This window comes from Ramularia collo-cygni (genome assembly GCF_900074925.1).
Source record: "Ramularia collo-cygni strain URUG2 genome assembly, contig: RCC_scaffold11, whole genome shotgun sequence".
In the NCBI taxonomy this organism is placed as follows: Eukaryota; Fungi; Ascomycota; class Dothideomycetes; order Mycosphaerellales; family Mycosphaerellaceae; genus Ramularia; species Ramularia collo-cygni.
In genome coordinates, this window is record NW_019716265.1 from 831,377 (window position 1) to 847,147 (window position 15,771).

General features: G+C 51.9%; 4 protein-coding genes; all 4 read right to left on the reverse strand.

The window, feature by feature from the left end:
• Positions 1–570: 570 nt before the first annotated feature.
• Positions 571–1,042, reverse strand: RCC_07401 (uncharacterized protein; the record flags this gene model as incomplete). XM_023772659.1 has 2 exons in its annotated part: positions 571–888; positions 941–1,042. 2 exons carry the CDS (start codon positions 1,040–1,042, stop codon positions 571–573), a joined length of 420 nt encoding a protein of 139 aa, XP_023628427.1.
• Positions 1,043–1,476: 434 nt separating this feature from the next.
• Positions 1,477–2,029, reverse strand: RCC_07402 (uncharacterized protein; the record flags this gene model as incomplete). XM_023772660.1 has 2 exons in its annotated part: positions 1,477–1,891; positions 1,950–2,029. 2 exons carry the CDS (start codon positions 2,027–2,029, stop codon positions 1,477–1,479), a joined length of 495 nt encoding a protein of 164 aa, XP_023628428.1.
• A 2,876-nt stretch (positions 2,030–4,905) lies between these two features.
• On the reverse strand, positions 4,906–7,314 carry RCC_07403 (uncharacterized protein; the record flags this gene model as incomplete). Its single annotated transcript, XM_023772661.1, has 1 exon — positions 4,906–7,314. The coding sequence occupies one exon, from the start codon at positions 7,312–7,314 to the stop codon at positions 4,906–4,908; it is 2,409 nt and encodes an 802-aa protein (XP_023628429.1).
• Positions 7,315–9,063: 1,749 nt separating this feature from the next.
• On the reverse strand, positions 9,064–10,950 carry RCC_07404 (related to cation diffusion facilitator 10; the record flags this gene model as incomplete). Its single annotated transcript, XM_023772662.1, has 1 exon — positions 9,064–10,950. The coding sequence occupies one exon, from the start codon at positions 10,948–10,950 to the stop codon at positions 9,064–9,066; it is 1,887 nt and encodes a 628-aa protein (XP_023628430.1).
• Between the last annotated feature and the right edge of the window lie 4,821 nt (positions 10,951–15,771).

The following is a 15,771-nucleotide window of genomic DNA, read 5'->3' on the forward strand; positions in this document are numbered from 1 at the left end:
TATCGACAGAGTATGTTGGTTTAGGAGATTTCAAGAAAACAGTAGATCATCAGTCTCGCCTGGTAATTCTTCGTGCAGTTTCTGTTCTACGTGGTTCGAGTCTTCTCCCAGGACTTTTCATAGCTAGCTTGGACTCAAGCAAGCACATTGAATGTTTGAGCTTCTCATACAGATCTGCTACCTCAGCAAGAGCACCAGTTGAGCCCTGGACCTTCAAGCCCCTTGATGATTATCCATTGAAATATCCCCAGCAGCGATTCTCCAGCAGCAGCATTGTTCCGTCGTAGTGATGGATGCGTCTTGCATCATGAGAACCACCCAAGCAAAGAAGCCACTGCTAAGCAGAAACCCAAGTGTGCAGCCCAACGTCCCCAGCCAACCCTGGTTCGTCTCCAATCGCTCGCTCCGTCCTGGCCAGAATCGAGAAGGTGGACCCAAGCCCAGTAGCTTTCCAATGAGTGATCCCAAACACACCACTGGATACATGAGAATAGTTGCTTGCTCGCTGATTCCTGGGCATATAAGCCAGAGAATAGCAAGAGCTATGAAGAAGGCAAACATCTTGGAGTTTCATGAAAGCTTGGAGAAGCCGGACGTGGGGAGATGTCTTCGATGTGGAAGTAGGCCGTCGAGAAAGAAGCACGTGATCAGAAAGGCGGAGTCGGAAATAGTCGCTCCGTACTGACCAAGTGAGGCGCGCACATTGTGAACTTGCTCCTGCAAGATGATGGCAATGTCGTTCAACGCCTCGACCGCATGACCCTTCACTCCGCATAGCTGCTGCGTCACCCACGATTCCTCTTTCTCGAAAGCCTCCTCCCATGGATCCTCGGCGGCTTGTCGAATGTCGTTGAGGCCGGAGACAAGCTTTTCACGATAGTCGCTGGTCTCCGTGATGCTTTCGAGTGAATGAATCAGCAAGCTGCTGGACGATGCCGACCGGAAGATCAGTGATCTGGTTGAGGGCGGCTGTGAGCTTCTGATGAAGGTCCGGATCACTGATGCGGAGCGACTCCATCGCTTGTTCGTAGGAGGAATGCATGATGGGTGGAGATGATGGCTTCGAGGGGAAGAAGCAGATTGATTATCGGAGGCGTATACTGGATGGAGTTTTGTCGGTGTCTCGGACCAAGTGATGTTTGCTTGTCTGCTCGAAGTAAGCTTGCAGGTGTTGCGAATGTCTCCGCGGTCGAGTGAATGAAACTGTCTTTGTCATCATCTTGGACGTAAAATCCCCTTAAAATCAGATCCTGGGATCACTTCAGTGGGCCTCTCTCCTCCACTTCGCTCTTGACTCCACCAAAGGGGATGTTCTATGGCTTGCTCAATCCCATCGAGCTGTTGATGAATGGCCGCTAATTAAATGCTTTCCGAATCACGGTCCTCAAGCATCAGCAAAGAGAAAAACATTTCGACCACAAAAATCGAGTAGTTCGATGTATCTCTTCTATTTGATCAGAATCATGGTCATCTCACTCAATCCAGCTTCTCCCACCACAAAACTCCTCGATAACCACCGCCTCTCTCAGAGTCAATCTTCAACAGTTTCCCACAATCGAAAAGTGTATAATTCCTCCTCTGCTCATCACCAACCCAAGCAGGCACATTTGCAACGATCAAAGGCCCATGAAAGATCTGTCCGTGAGTCTCAGTGGCCGGAATAGCATCGCTTAATTGGAGGGGACCGGCATAGGCGATTCCGTGCTTCCCAACCAGTGCCCAATCGGCGTCCGATTGGGAATCCAAAAATGGGAAACTCAAGCTCTCGGGACGGAACTCCGGCTCAGTAGCTGTGATTGTGGCGGACATGTAGCCAGACTCGCTGTATGTGAGGATGCCGACGGGATTTTTTCCATATGGTCTGTCTGGAATTGATGTACCATTGAGGGAGCTAGAAGAAGGTTAGAAAGAATGGAACAGGAACAGTATATTAGTGTTTGTAGTCTTACCTCGATGTGTTGAGCAGACTATATGTGCCAGCTAGTAGTGTAAAGACCTGCTTGGCATTCAGTGCATCTATAGGAGCCATGCTGTGCTTGAAAAAAAAAAAGCTAAAAGACGTATCTTGCAAAAAGAACAGCAAAACAAGAAAGAAAAAAAGGAGGGAGGAGATACTGTTAAAAACGGCTCGTTCCTGTGTCGTGCCTGCTGACTATGCCTAGGACCGAAAGTGCGGAGACTCCGCTCAACCCCGGCCGCCTATACCTTGGCTGGTCTTGGAAGCTCGCGTATACTAAGCGACCGGAGTAATTACTATGCGGGGACCCCGGAAATTCTTTTGATTGCTCCATTAGTGTTTCGTTTGATGTAAGACGTAGTGCTCGAAGCGTGGAGCTAGATCTCGATAGCGTAACGTTGAGTCGTAAGACGCAAGATAGTTAACTATTCGGCATGGACCAAGTATGACGCTTTTCTATAGCTTTCAGACCAATACTCGACTGCTCATTATGATAATGTTTCTTCTGAAGATGGCAGTCGTTTGAGCTGTAGATTGTATCTACTCCCACGACCGTCGACATTGGCAAGATAAGGGTTCCGAATTTTTTAGAAATCAAAGAGTCGATTGTGAGCGATTGTAAACTACGAAAGTTTGCCGCAGTGTGTGTAGTCTCAGGTTGGTTGATCAATGTGTTAGCGATCTACCGTCGATTAAACTGAAACGCCAAACCTGTCAAAGTCTCAGCTGCATCTTTCACGTCGCTCTCAATCCTTGTGTATCAGTTTGCTGGCTTTTGCCAGCTGCGCTGGCATTTTTGTGTCCTCGAATCAGCAAGTAGCAGTCTTCTGGCCGCGAAGCTCAATGGTTTGCCAATCATGATATTTAGTGTGGTACTCGTGGTCCTGTGGTAGAAAGTGTTAGCACGATGTGGAAACTGGTTATGCAGCATCAGAGTGGTCGATACGAGAAGTTGTTAAAAGGATTAACGTCTTTGGTAGCACTCTTCATCTTCTAAAGGGCAAGCTTGCTAGCAGAGACGGTTTTAGAAGCTCCAGAATTGACGACTTTGCCGAGAGGTAGGCTTCCAGATGATATGAGGATGCCCGAGAGATCCTTGTCTCGATGATCAATCCTCACATCAGTCGCTCTGTGCGGCATGCAAGGCACACTACTTACCATCAAGTTATCATCGGTATTGGCCGAGGAAACGGCAGCTTGGTGATGTATCTTCCGGCTGATAGAAGGCTCTTGTCAATGCGCGATAGCCTCGTGTGTCGCTCCGTCCTATACTTCGCTCGATGAGACGCCAGAACCCCCCCTGTATGGTGTGTTCCAGACCAGTCTCACGACTAGCATCTCAATGACCTCGTTTACTCTTCTTCTGATACTTTAAAGTCGCAGAGGTAGATGCCTGCATGAACGCTGGGAGAAATCTGGGTAGCTCAAGATCAAATGATCTTTATATTGCGGTGCTCTGGTCGACGCTTGGCGTTGCGTTTTCTGTCGGATCTTGCCTCACGACCACTTCGACGAGGTGGAAGGACTTGCTGTCCATTAGACATCGCGGTCTCGACCCTGATACGCTCGATCTCGCGGATATGCTTGGCGTGTGGCTCGCCTTCTGGTGTGCGTCCTGCTGTTCGTAATTAGGTCGACAATCAGCTTTGGTTCCGAATCGCACTCTTCTGTACACTGTGTATTAGGACAACAGCGCCAGGGAACTCGATCTATCTTTACTGTTTCTAGTGGCCAGTTCTTGCCTTACGTCAGCCGGAGGCCGTTAAGCTGCGTCGCTGACCTTAACAGTCCGAGCCCTAGTCCCGTCCGTTCTCTGCTTCCTTCTGACCGGTAAGGCGATATATTGTGCTAGTACAGCTACGATCTATCAGCGAAACGCTACTAGACATGCGGTATTCAACCCCATACCTCGGCTCGATCGGTACTAGGAATAATTGGATCAGAGTAAGCCTCCTCTTCCCATCATTTGCGATTTTGTCACACCACAACAGGCAATTGCCACTTTCGCCGCACGCCATCCTCATCGCGCGACATCATGCAAGTTCACCGGATTTGAAACTATCAAGATGATGCGTGATGTTCGGGTGGCAGCTTCGTATGACCAGCGTCTGAAGAAGATCTCGGAACCCGGCTCGGTAAAGCTTGGCAATCACATGCTTCCAGATCGCCTGACATCATGATTGCTTCGCTCCAATTTGAACTGGAAGCTGAGGATAACGTGTTTTGTGCATTCTTCCCCACCCCAACGCGTCTTTCGCGTATGAGCACTTCTTTACTTCCATGGAAAGATAAAATAGGCTCCCCTTCCTAGCATATCTGCCCTGACTTCGGAGGACCAGAGATTCCTACACAACTCGACCTCGTGCAAACACACATGGGTATCTTTTGAGATACTCTCATGGAGGTGCGACAAGCTCATGCGACTTCTTCTCGAGCAACTTTTGCAGACATTATCTTTTCACCATCGTCTTGGCCTCTGTGCCGGAGTTGGAGAAGAGGAAATCTGTGTGTGCTTCGTGGAAAACTGGCAATGTCCTTTTCGCTCGACATCCCTGGCCTTTAGCAATCGACCTACGATCAGATTGAAGCTCCTGCCTGCATGATTCCGAATTTCCCAAGTGCCTACCTGTCCACTCTAACGTCGCTCTCTCTCCCATGGAAGTCGAGTTCTATGCCTTGCCTACCAACCTTCCATGTGCTTCTGGATGATTCGCACGCTTGTATCGTCCGGAAATCGAGCAATCAATAGCAAGAGGGCAGTCGAGTGTAGCTACAACGCATACAATCATTTCATGCATAAGAACATTAACAGTGGAAGATGATACAGCAGTAACATATACAAAGTAAACTTTTGAAGAAAATTAAACACAAAACCATCTATCTACCGCTCAATCATGCCGCTGGTACTTTTACAAAAACACATAGCTTGACATCCCCCAGTCACTCCTTCAGAGACTGAAACGAGACATGTCCTCACCCGCGGCACTCCAGGTCGCACTTCCCACGCTGACCTCGCTGTTGGTAGCAGAGGTGCCGGCACCATATCCTCCGAAAGAAGGCGCAGTGCTGGATGTGGAGCGCGCCTTGTCGAGGATCCGCTGTAGCATTGTCGGATCGGCCGCGGTATCTTCTTCCTGGTCTTCATCTTCATCGTGCCACGCCTCTGCATCGTCATCTCCATTCTCGTCGTCACCAGCCTCACCCTCGCCCTCGTTATTTTTGGTGACAGTCTCGGTCTGATTGTCGTCCTGCTCCTCGTTTTCTTCATCCTCGCTCTGTTCGTCACTCTCACCATCCTTGTCTTCTTCATTCTCGCTCTGCTCGTCACTCTCACCATCCTCGCCCTCTTCTTCCTCGCTCTGGTCCTGGTTGTCACCTTCCTCGCCCTCTTCGCCATCTCTCTGGCCCTCATCGTCACCTTGCGCGTCCTCTTCACCATCACCTGCGTCCTGGTCTGTATCCCAGCTTCCATCCTCACTTCCATCCTCGCCTTTATCTTCGCCTTGCTGCTCTTGTGCTTCACCCTTACCCTGTTGCTCGTCCACCTTATCTCCAATCCGACCTTGGCCGTTATGGTTCTGATTCTCGCCCATGTCCTCGGGCTGCCCGTTGCCACTCGTCTCCTCCCCGCCCGCGTCCTTGACCACAGTCTCCTCACCTCCAACATCCATCTCGTCCACATCCATGATATTATCGCTCGGATACGGCTGAACGTCGTCGGTGAGATTTCCTTGGGCAATTGACGGGTCAACATGGTTGTCGGCTTGACCGGTCTGAGCTGGCTGTTGAGCTTGAGCTTGTAGCAGAGTCTGAAYTGGCTGCTGAGGTTGAACTTGCTGTTGAGCTTGCGGTTGAGCCTGAGCCGGCTGCTGAAGCAGGGTCTGTCGCAGAACCCGAGGTGGTGGCTGAGTGAGTTCAAAATCCATTGCATCGGGCAAAGTCGGCAATTGCAGCTCGACTTTGTTCTGGTGTGACGCGGCGCCTGATGCACGGTCTGGGGTATCCTCCTGGCTCGGTGAGAGCTTCTCATGTTTGCGATGCTGCACCGAGCGACCCACCGGCGCACTACGAGAGAAGGAGAAACTGTACCCAGGCTCAGATAGTTCCATCGGGCTGTGACAGGCGTTATATTCTTCACCATCCAAACTCATGTCGCTTCTGCATCCCTTGAAGACTGTTTGTGGCGCGTTGTACCGCTTGCTATTCTGTGAAGTGGTCTGGAACGCAATCGGCGACCTGTCTTGTCGGCTTTGAGGGGGGAAAGTTGGGCTGGGGATACCGTGTAGAGTAGAAAAGATGGATAGTTCCGGCGAGTCGACATGCGCGTGGGACTTGGGAGGAGCCAAGTTTGGCAATTCAACGCTATGCCAGCGGTCTTCTTGCACATTCGGAGGTTGACGCAATCTGACAAGTACGGGATTTTCTGGCCCAGCACCACGATCAGTGCCCTGGGAAGATGGTTCAGGCGAGGCAGTCGGAATTCGCGGCCATGCCTCGCGAGCTGGCATGTCGATGCCCCACGATACAGGAGCTGTGGCGACAGGCGCATTGACGAATGTAGGTGCGACATTTTGGACAGGGTCAGCCATCGTAGTATCAATGCCGCCGTCATGGTTGGCGATTGCGGCATCCACAGCTTCAGGGGGTGCGACGTAATCCGCATCGTGCGCCAAAAATGCACAGAACGCGCGCATTGACCGGCGAAGAAGCTCGAGCACCATAGCTCCAGTCATTCGAACCAGTGGCAAAGCATTGGTACTGACGGAGGTGCCTGCTCGAGAGAGGCCACTGCCAAGCGAGGCAGCGAATGCCTCGAACCTAGACGTGGTGACGGTAGGCGGCGGCGGGAAGGCTTGAGTGGCGTTCACTCGAGTGTGATTGACACTCTGTGCGGCCCTGTTAGGCGCAGTGGGTGAGCCTTGCTCGGTCTTGTTGCGCTTCTTGGGAGGCTCTGTCGGCTCTCCCTGCTGCGTGACTGGCGCAGCAGCATTACGCTTCTTGGAGACATTTGCGCCGCTGCTCGACTCCGAGCCGTCGCTTGACGGCACTGCTCGAGTGCTGCTCGCGATAGCGGAGCCCTGATAGTTCGAGCGTGATGCTAGAGCCGTGCCAGGCGGTCTCTGCGCCAAGCCGGCGGCGTTGACTGATGTGCGCGAGGCAGGGCGTGTTGCAGTCATGCGAGGAGAAAACGGGGCAATCTTGCGCACAGGATTGGTAGCATGCGAGACGCCATGCTGATCGCCTTGRGAACTGGGCGTGCGGGATTGCGCCTGGGCGCTCTTACTCCTGCTGTTGTCGGCTCTCTCCGCACGGTTTCTCTCCTTCTTCGCCGCAGAGCGTCCCTTGTCGTTGACCATGGCCGCTTTCTGGGGAATTCGAGATTCAGTGATGTGTTGAAGAATTGGCACTTGAACCCGCAGGTGGTTAGGAAATCTTTCGGTGGGATGCTGGAGCCACCAAAGTCTTGGCGGAACACATGCTGAAACAACATCTGCTCGTCATCCCGTTGAAGCTCGTGCCCTGCCGTAGTTTTAGTCAGCTCAGCCCCGCTTGAGATGAGAACTTTCTGAAATTTGAAACTTGCTCTTGTTCTTCCCATAACACACACCAAGCCTCGACAGGCGCGCTGAACTCCTCCCCACTTACGAGTCCGAAGCTCTGAACTGGCGCTGAACTCCTCCTGAAGGACCCATACACCAGGCGCTGGTAGGCGTACTGAACTCCACCCCACAAATGCGCAGTTCAGGCTCTAACAGGCGCGCTGAGCTCCTCCCGACGGACGCAGATCAGGCTCTGGTAGGCGCGCTGAGCTCCTCCTCGAGGACGCAGATCAGGCTCTGGTAGGCGCGCTGAGCTCCTCYTCGTGGACGCAGATCAGGCTCTGATAGGCGCGCTGAACTCCTCCTGACGGACGCAGTTCAGGCTCTGGTAGGCGCGCTGAACTCCTCCTTACGGACGCAGTTCAGGCTCTGTCAGGCGCGCTGAACTCCTCCCGACGGACGCAGTTCAGGCTCTATCAGGCGCGCTGAGCTCCTCCTCGTCGACGCAGATCAGGCTCTACCAGGCGCGCTGAGCTCCTCCTCGTCGACGCAGATCAGGCTCTACCAGGCGCGCTGAGCTCCTCCTCGTGGACGCAGATCAGGCTCTGTTAGGTGCACTGAAATCCTCCCGATGGACGCAGTTCAGGCTCTTTCAGGTGCGCTATGACTCTTTGTGTCGACGCAGTTCAGGCTCTGTCTTGAGGCCGCCAATGAGGAATTTTTCCGAGGCATGGTCTGCATACAATGAGAAGATCCGAGGTCGCAACTCGGTCTTCTTGACAAATTTTCGGAAAAAAACACTGACGACGCCAATGAGGATTCTTCCGAGGCAAAGTCTAGAAGTCTCTGGGAAGACAGCTGTTTGCTCAAGCAGCCCAGTCTTCTCACTGAKCTTCCAGGGTCGGGATGCTTAGGCGTCTTGATCCCGAAAACAATTTTTGGAACAACAAACAATCTTTCCATCAAGCCGTGGACTTTATGCCATGTATTGAAGAGGAGAAGTTTACCCAGAGCTGTCGGTATCGTGCCAAAGCAGAAGTAGACGCCGAGGAGGTCATATGATGTGATGTGATGAGATGAGGTGTTCGCGGCGTTCAACACGTGAGACGTGAGGTGAGGTCGGCTAGCCTTTTTCCCGACAAACTGTACCTTGTTTTCGGGATCACCTCCATACCTTCCCTTCCTACCTACTCTACGACACGAGTGAAGATGTTCCCTCCTAGTTTCATGATGAACTTTCACGAATGTATCGATTTGATTGAGCGGGTGATAACAACAATGAAACCAGAAAAAGTAAAAGATGAGTACAATGTTCCTGTCGTCGTTGTCGTGCTTTTTTCGGTACATCCTCCTCCACCGCCCATATCGTCCCACAATTGGGAACATAGTCTTGTACAGCCCAAGTGATAATAACACACACAAAGAAATAGGCCTGTTATGTCGCATAACCATCAGCGACACACTCCACGACATATCGAGCTTTCCTCCAAAAAAACAGAAGATGCAAGTACCCAGCCAAACTTACAACAATGAAAATCTCCTCTCTTGCCCTCCTCCTCATCATCATCAATTATCCTGCTGCAAATGCGTCGGCAGATTATACCCCGTATAATCCATATGCACAAACGCGCGATCGACATTCGGCACGCTCTCAATCACATACTGCAAACTCTCGCCCAAATCATGACTATCCCGTAGACTAATCGTCTCTTCCAACACGATATCCACTTCGACATTCAATTTATCCCCTGAATGATAGGCTTGCAAGCCCTGGATTTGTTTGATCGTGCGCGCAAATCGCATGGTGAGATATAATAAAATGTTGCGCTCGTCTGCGCTGGCCGAGGCGCCGGTGAGGTTCATGATGTGTTCGTTTGCGGTGCGACTCCAATTGATGATGACGTAGAGGGAGAGGAAGACTCCGCCTAGAGGATCCAGCCACCAGATGGAAGCGTAGTATCCGATTAAAGGGAAAATGATGGAAAAGGTGTTGAAGACGACGTCGGTGGCGGCGTCTTGAGCGAGAGCTTGCACGGAGGAGTTTTTGATCATGCGGCACCAGAACCAGCAGGCTCCTTTGATGACCACAGTGGCTGACATGATGGCGATGGCTGGGATGGTGAGCTCTACGATTTCTTGTTTTCCACTGGTTAGAGCGGCGATGGCTTGCCAGAGGACTTGGATGAAGGCGGTGATCATGATGACGCTGAAGACCAGGACCCCGACGGGTTCGAGGCGTCGACGACCGATGGGGAAGGCGTATTGATCTGTTCGGGAGATGAGACGAGTGGTAACGGAGACGATGACGGTGGAGAGGAAGTCCAGAGCGGCGTCGACGAGGGAGGCCAGGACGGAGACGGAGGAGGAGAGGAGGACAACGATGAGTTTCATGATGAGGAGGGCGGTGTTGGCGACGACGTTGATGATAATGGCGATGGTGACGATGCGGGACTGGGAGGAAGCTTCTTCCTCGTACTCTAGTTCGGGGATGGAGGCCGGCCCGTCTTCTACCTCTCCATCGGCGGTGTGGGAGAAGCGGGAGGAGAGGAGAGGTTCCTGTTCGCCGTCTTCGTTTTCATTGCTGAGGGCGGTTTCGCTGTTGTTGTTGGATGCCTTGTAGGAATAAATGTCCTTGGGTGTCCGCTTGACTTTAGGGGGAGGCGGGTGGGATTCTTCATTGCCATTGGCCCAGAAGCCTCCATCAGCGTCGATGCTGTCAAATGAGCCGTGTCGTTCGGGATAGACGCGATGGTGCGAGTCTACCATGCCATTTTCATATCCATTCCCATTCATGCCGCCCTGTCCATTTTCATGTCCATTCCCATTCATACTGCCATATCCATTTCCATTCATACTTGCATGTCGTGCTCCCTCCTCCTCCTCAATCGGTTCGGGCAGGTTTTCCTGCCGCAGATTCTTGATGGCCGACATTTCAATGTGTTGATATTCCTGGATGAGATCGTGGGGCAGACTACTGTCCAGCAAGCGATCAATGTACATGTAATGCTGGATGAGATAGTTGTTCCTCTCGTAGTATTTCCGCAACTTCTTGGACATGGGCTTCAACTCGTCCTCGCTCTTGAAGTATCGATCCCAGCGGTATCGCGGATTGCTGTTCCCGATCAACCGCTGGCTGCGAACTTGCGGCGTGTTGAGGATGCTGGCGGCATGGCTCATGCGTCGGGCATTGGCCGCATCTTCTGCTCCTCCTCCTCTTCCTCCCCCCACATGTTTGTCGTCGGGATCGTTGCTGCTGCTTCGTTTCATGCCGAGGAATTCTGCGGCGGAAATGCTGGCCGWGGAGCGCTGCCAGTGCGGACGGGGATTGGCGACATCGACGCTCCATCGACTGTTGGGCACGACGGCGGGTACGGACACTTCCGAGTTCAGAGGCAGGAAGTGGAATAAACCTTGTCCGCTGCTCTGCGGCGGCATGCTCTTCGGCCGATCCATGGTGAGATCTAGATCGAGATCCGGTCGGGAATGGCTTGGAGAGACAAAGACAGCAGTTTCGCGATGCCACCTATCGTTTCGACATGATGCAGAATATCGAGGGATAAAAGGTAAGGTAGAAGGAGGAGAAGGCAGACCTCCCGACTCCTACAGTACCACGGCAGATGTTGGTTGAGACTCGACAAGCTTGGTTAGCTTTGCAAAAAGTACGGGGAGCTCTCCCACAAATCTCCCAGCCTAAACAATGCTGTAACGTTGGCCTGCGCCTGCACTTGCCGCCCGTTGCACGCCGAGGCGTCTGTGCGTCCTCGTCACCAACTCTATTCAACATTCTAGAGCTCGCGTCGCACATCATCGCCTTCTATGGTTGGTGCGATAGCCCACGTGCTCCATATTGTCCGACCGTGTTCTTTAGCACGCATCGTCCTCTTGTCTTGTCAACTTCCCACCGATCAAAAGAGACACCTTCAACACCTCCATCAACTTGCTCGCTTCTCCTTCCCCATTGATCGGCTTTTCCGGCCCGACCTCCGACTTCTTGGCAAATCTACCGCGATGGCGGCTCAACATCCGACCACTCGGACATGCAGGTCCAACATGACAATCCTGCTTATCATCGCACAAGACAAGACAAGCAATGACCTTTCATTCGTCAAGCAGTCAATTGCATCAATCTCTTTTTCGTCCCTTCATTTCTAGAGTCTAATCGTCAATGCCTACAACATTTACATGCCATTTCGTCTCCTGAGTATTCTCTACTTCTGCACGATGGATTGAGAGGGAGCAAAACTCGTGTTAAAAGTTCAGACCGGTAACTGGTTATGATGGGGAACAAGGACCTGCAATTCGACCATTGCCCTGATGCTAGAGAGTGGCGCCAGGCTAGTCAATCACACACCATATTGTGTTTGGGAATGGCCCATCAAAAGATGCTAGATGGAAAATATCCCTTGACCGCCAATGTCTGCACAGCCCACCAGCCTGCATATCCACTCCTTTTCCCACAGCGAACATGACATTGCATTCATCGCAACCTCAGCGACGATTGACATCCTCAAACAGCAACTGACAAGCCTGCTGCTGACTGATCCCCAAACTCCGCGTAAGAGCCTGTTCAACGTACTGCGCAGCTCGTGCCGCTGAATGACCTTGTCTCACGAGGGAGCCACCAATATCTCGTGCCTGCCGGACGCGAGCTGCAATGGTTGTGCTCCGCGGGTCGGATGCGGCGTTCGAGCGATAGCCCATTGTTGGACGGTCTTGAGGGATGGCTGAGCGGTTAGCACCCATACTCGAGCGACTGTGTTCTGCCATCGATCGGGTAGGTCCACGTCCGGTAATCCCTCCTCCCATTTCATTCACCATCCCACTCCTCGATCCCTGCACCAGTCCGCTCCCATGTCCATACGACGACAACCCACCTCCAATCCCACTCCTCAACCCGCTCATCCTCCCACTTCCCCCTCCCCCTCCAAACTCAGTCGGACGATCATTAATATAAATCCTCACCGTCCTCCCCACTCTCCCCTGAATAATCACCGAAGTATACCCCCYCACCCTCGACTCCTCCACTCCTCGAACCTGATACTCCCCAACCTCCACCCGCACCCCCAATTCCCCCAAAACATACCTAACAATCCCCACAGCATCCGGAAGGGCAAGTTCGCCACGATAATTCGCCGCCAAAATCACCGCCGAAGAAGTCGCAGGGATAAAAAACCCTTGACCTCGACCTCGATTGAAATGCGTAATGACCTGTTGCATTAAATTCCGCACATTCGTGTCCCCATCGTTGGTGAAGGATGATCGAGGGGCGATGTGTGCTAGGAGGCCGCCGTAAGGGGAAGTTATAGCTACGGCGGTGCAGCCGTTGAGTTCTTCCGTTGTGAGATATTGGAGGGAGGAGCTCCAGGGGCCGCTGCGGATCGAGTTCATGGGGACCATTGTTGTGTCGCGCGCGTTGCGGATGCGGTGGAGGGTTATGGACATCTTCAGTGGAGGGTCCTGCGCGGACTGGTCGTGATAGGGGGGTTGCTGTACGGGGTGTATGTGTATGAGATATGTTGTAGTCGGTTCTTGTGCGCGAAGGCTGTGATGGAGCGATGGTTGTGGTGGTGGTGGATGTTGTCTACCTCGAATCCCTCGATTCCTAGTCCTTAGAAACGGAGTGTTTTGCACGAGTGCATCAAGAGTGAATACCCAACTCTGAATTCCAACGTCACGTTGCACAATCAGCAGTATTCACTCGAACTCGCACGTGGTTTGTCCAAGCTACAGATCTCCTGCCTCCCTCTCAACCCCTTTTTCTCTTAGGCGGGCATGGGGCCTCCTTCTCAACCTCGTTTATGTATATTGTCCATCAGCTGCATTTTCAGTCTATGAATACGTCAAGGCTGTCTCATTCGTCGTATATTTCGGGGTATGGGAAGATGGAGGAGTGTCATTCACTTGGGTCTTGGCGGCTTGTGGTCGTGGTGTTGATCACATGTCTAAGCTCTGATTACCACAATCAAGGCCACGAGATAGAGTGGTATGGTATCGCCGGCCATGTGACTGTGGTAGTCAGTGGTTTCTTTCGAAATATCTCCTGATTCACGAGCAATCTAGTCATGATCAGAACTAGGCTACGAAGATCGAAGCTATCAAGGTACATACGAGCGCGGCCAGGCATATGAGCGATATCTATGAAAGCTTTCCAAAATACCTTTTCCTTCGACTCTACTCTCTATGGCATCCATCGGCATTTGCTTATCGTGAAAGAGCTGCTTGCTCGACGTTTCGACACAAGGTTCCAGAAAGGGCGTTGAGGTTTCACATTGCTAGGGAAGAAACTGGATCAAAACGCGACATGTATATCGAAGGGTCAATGTGGATATACTAAAGCGGCTAAAACGATGGGAGTAGAGTGTACTGGAGTGCGCTGTGCGACCTTCAATGGTATTCACTAGGCCTTGTTGATACTTCGTAGATTTCAGCTCAGCTGCGATTTACATGTCGGGCGGCGATTCCTAATACTTAATCGATTCTTGATCCTGTTAGCGAAGATCTTGCTGCACTGTAGAAACTATGTCGAGCTCGTTGTCAGGAACTGAGCGGACGTGAAGGGAAACTCCATGTATCATCGTCTGCTCTGCTTATGTYGACCGCTCAGGATCACTCAAGACTTTGCTGTTGGAAATCTCATTACAGATCTGCTGGTCTGGCAGAGATCCCATGATGAAGAATCTCATGCTTCCTTGACACCTGGTTCCATAGTTAAGTTTCACTAGAGGATATGTAGTACATCTTCACCAGAAGACACCTGCTCGAGAATGTCTTCGGTGTAGAAGCCCATTCAGCTTTCATCCCTCTCCCCCAACCCTCACGTTCCATTGCAAGAGCTTTCACGGTGTTCTCTTCATACAAACTCGTCACCTTTGGCTTGAAACTGTCACTGAGACATTCAAAAAAAAAAAAAACACTTCCCAAAGAGGTCAAGATGATCTTCTTGTTTGTGTCGAATACCCACCACTATCAAAGTAGACGGAGTGCGCAGACGAATTTCTTGTCCAGATAGATTCCAGCTCGTAGCTCAAAGAATAGAACCTTCTCCGAAGATCAAACCAGTTCTCAGGCCATTTCATAACCGACGCTTAAGATCAGCATTCTTTTCCTAGATGTTTCAAGGTTTCTCGATCTCCGTAAGAAGTGTCGCGACGTCTTCTTCACTATGGCTGGTAGATATCTTCAAGCCCTAGGGCTGGCGAAAGACATTCGAACCACTATTGTTGCCACCCTCATCCTCACTGTCGTGAGGTTCCTCCTTGATTCCGAGGACAGCGTTAGACAGTTTCGCTTCCGCCAGATAAGTTCCGTGATGGTACACTATGTAGCTGTCTCTCTCTCCAGACCAATCTATAGCTGGCGGGCCTACGCGCGGTCCGCGGTTATTGAAAAGTTCCTTAACGAGCTCACGCTTAGTAGACTCTAACAACCCCTTCTTAATATCGGACTGGAGAGTGCGGTGCTCCAGGCGCCATTCAGCGTGATCCTACGGTTCCGCCTCAGTGAGAGCCTTCTTGCCCTTACCCTTAGCCTTAACTGAGGTCGCCATCTTGTTCGTGAACGTCGCCGTTATCGAGGTCGCCGCGGTTGTCTTCTTCCCGGTACCTACTCCCTTAGGGAACGGATCGTTGATATTACGGAGGATGTAGTTGACGAAGTGCTCCAGAAAGGTGCCCAAGGCCATCTCTCTACCCTCCTGGCAGGTTCGGCACCGACTGAGCCAACTCGGCACGGAACGTTCCACCAATGGTCTTCTAGTAGATGGACTCCTGCATACCCAGGAGTGCTATTAGATCCTCGTTGTTGGTTTCGGAGGGAGGTATCCCTGAACTTTTAAACACTCAGACAGAGATCGGAAAGCTTGCAGATCATCATTTTCGGGCGCACCCGCGCGGTCCTCTTCTTGTCTTCCTAGGTTGGCCTCCTAGGTTGCTCTTACCTTACTTACCCTTGGGCCAGCTGCGGTCCTTGGTATAAGTACTTGACGAACGGCATCGTGGTAACGGTTCGGTTCGGTGTGGGGTATTTGAAATCAAGGTGTCGCAGTCGCACGCGTGGTTGGTGAAGTTGAGGTGTCGCGTGCGCGGTCAAGTGGCGCGGTCAGGGAAGTGACGCCRGGTGGATTGAAAGGTCGAACACGCGCGTTGCGCCGTTCGCTACCTAGTGGTGCAGCTGGTGTGATGCTTGATTGATGCTCTCGCTACCTTCCTGGAAGATGTGGCAAACATTTCTTGATGTCGGACTGGAGAGTGCAGAGCTTCAAGCGCCATTGGGAGG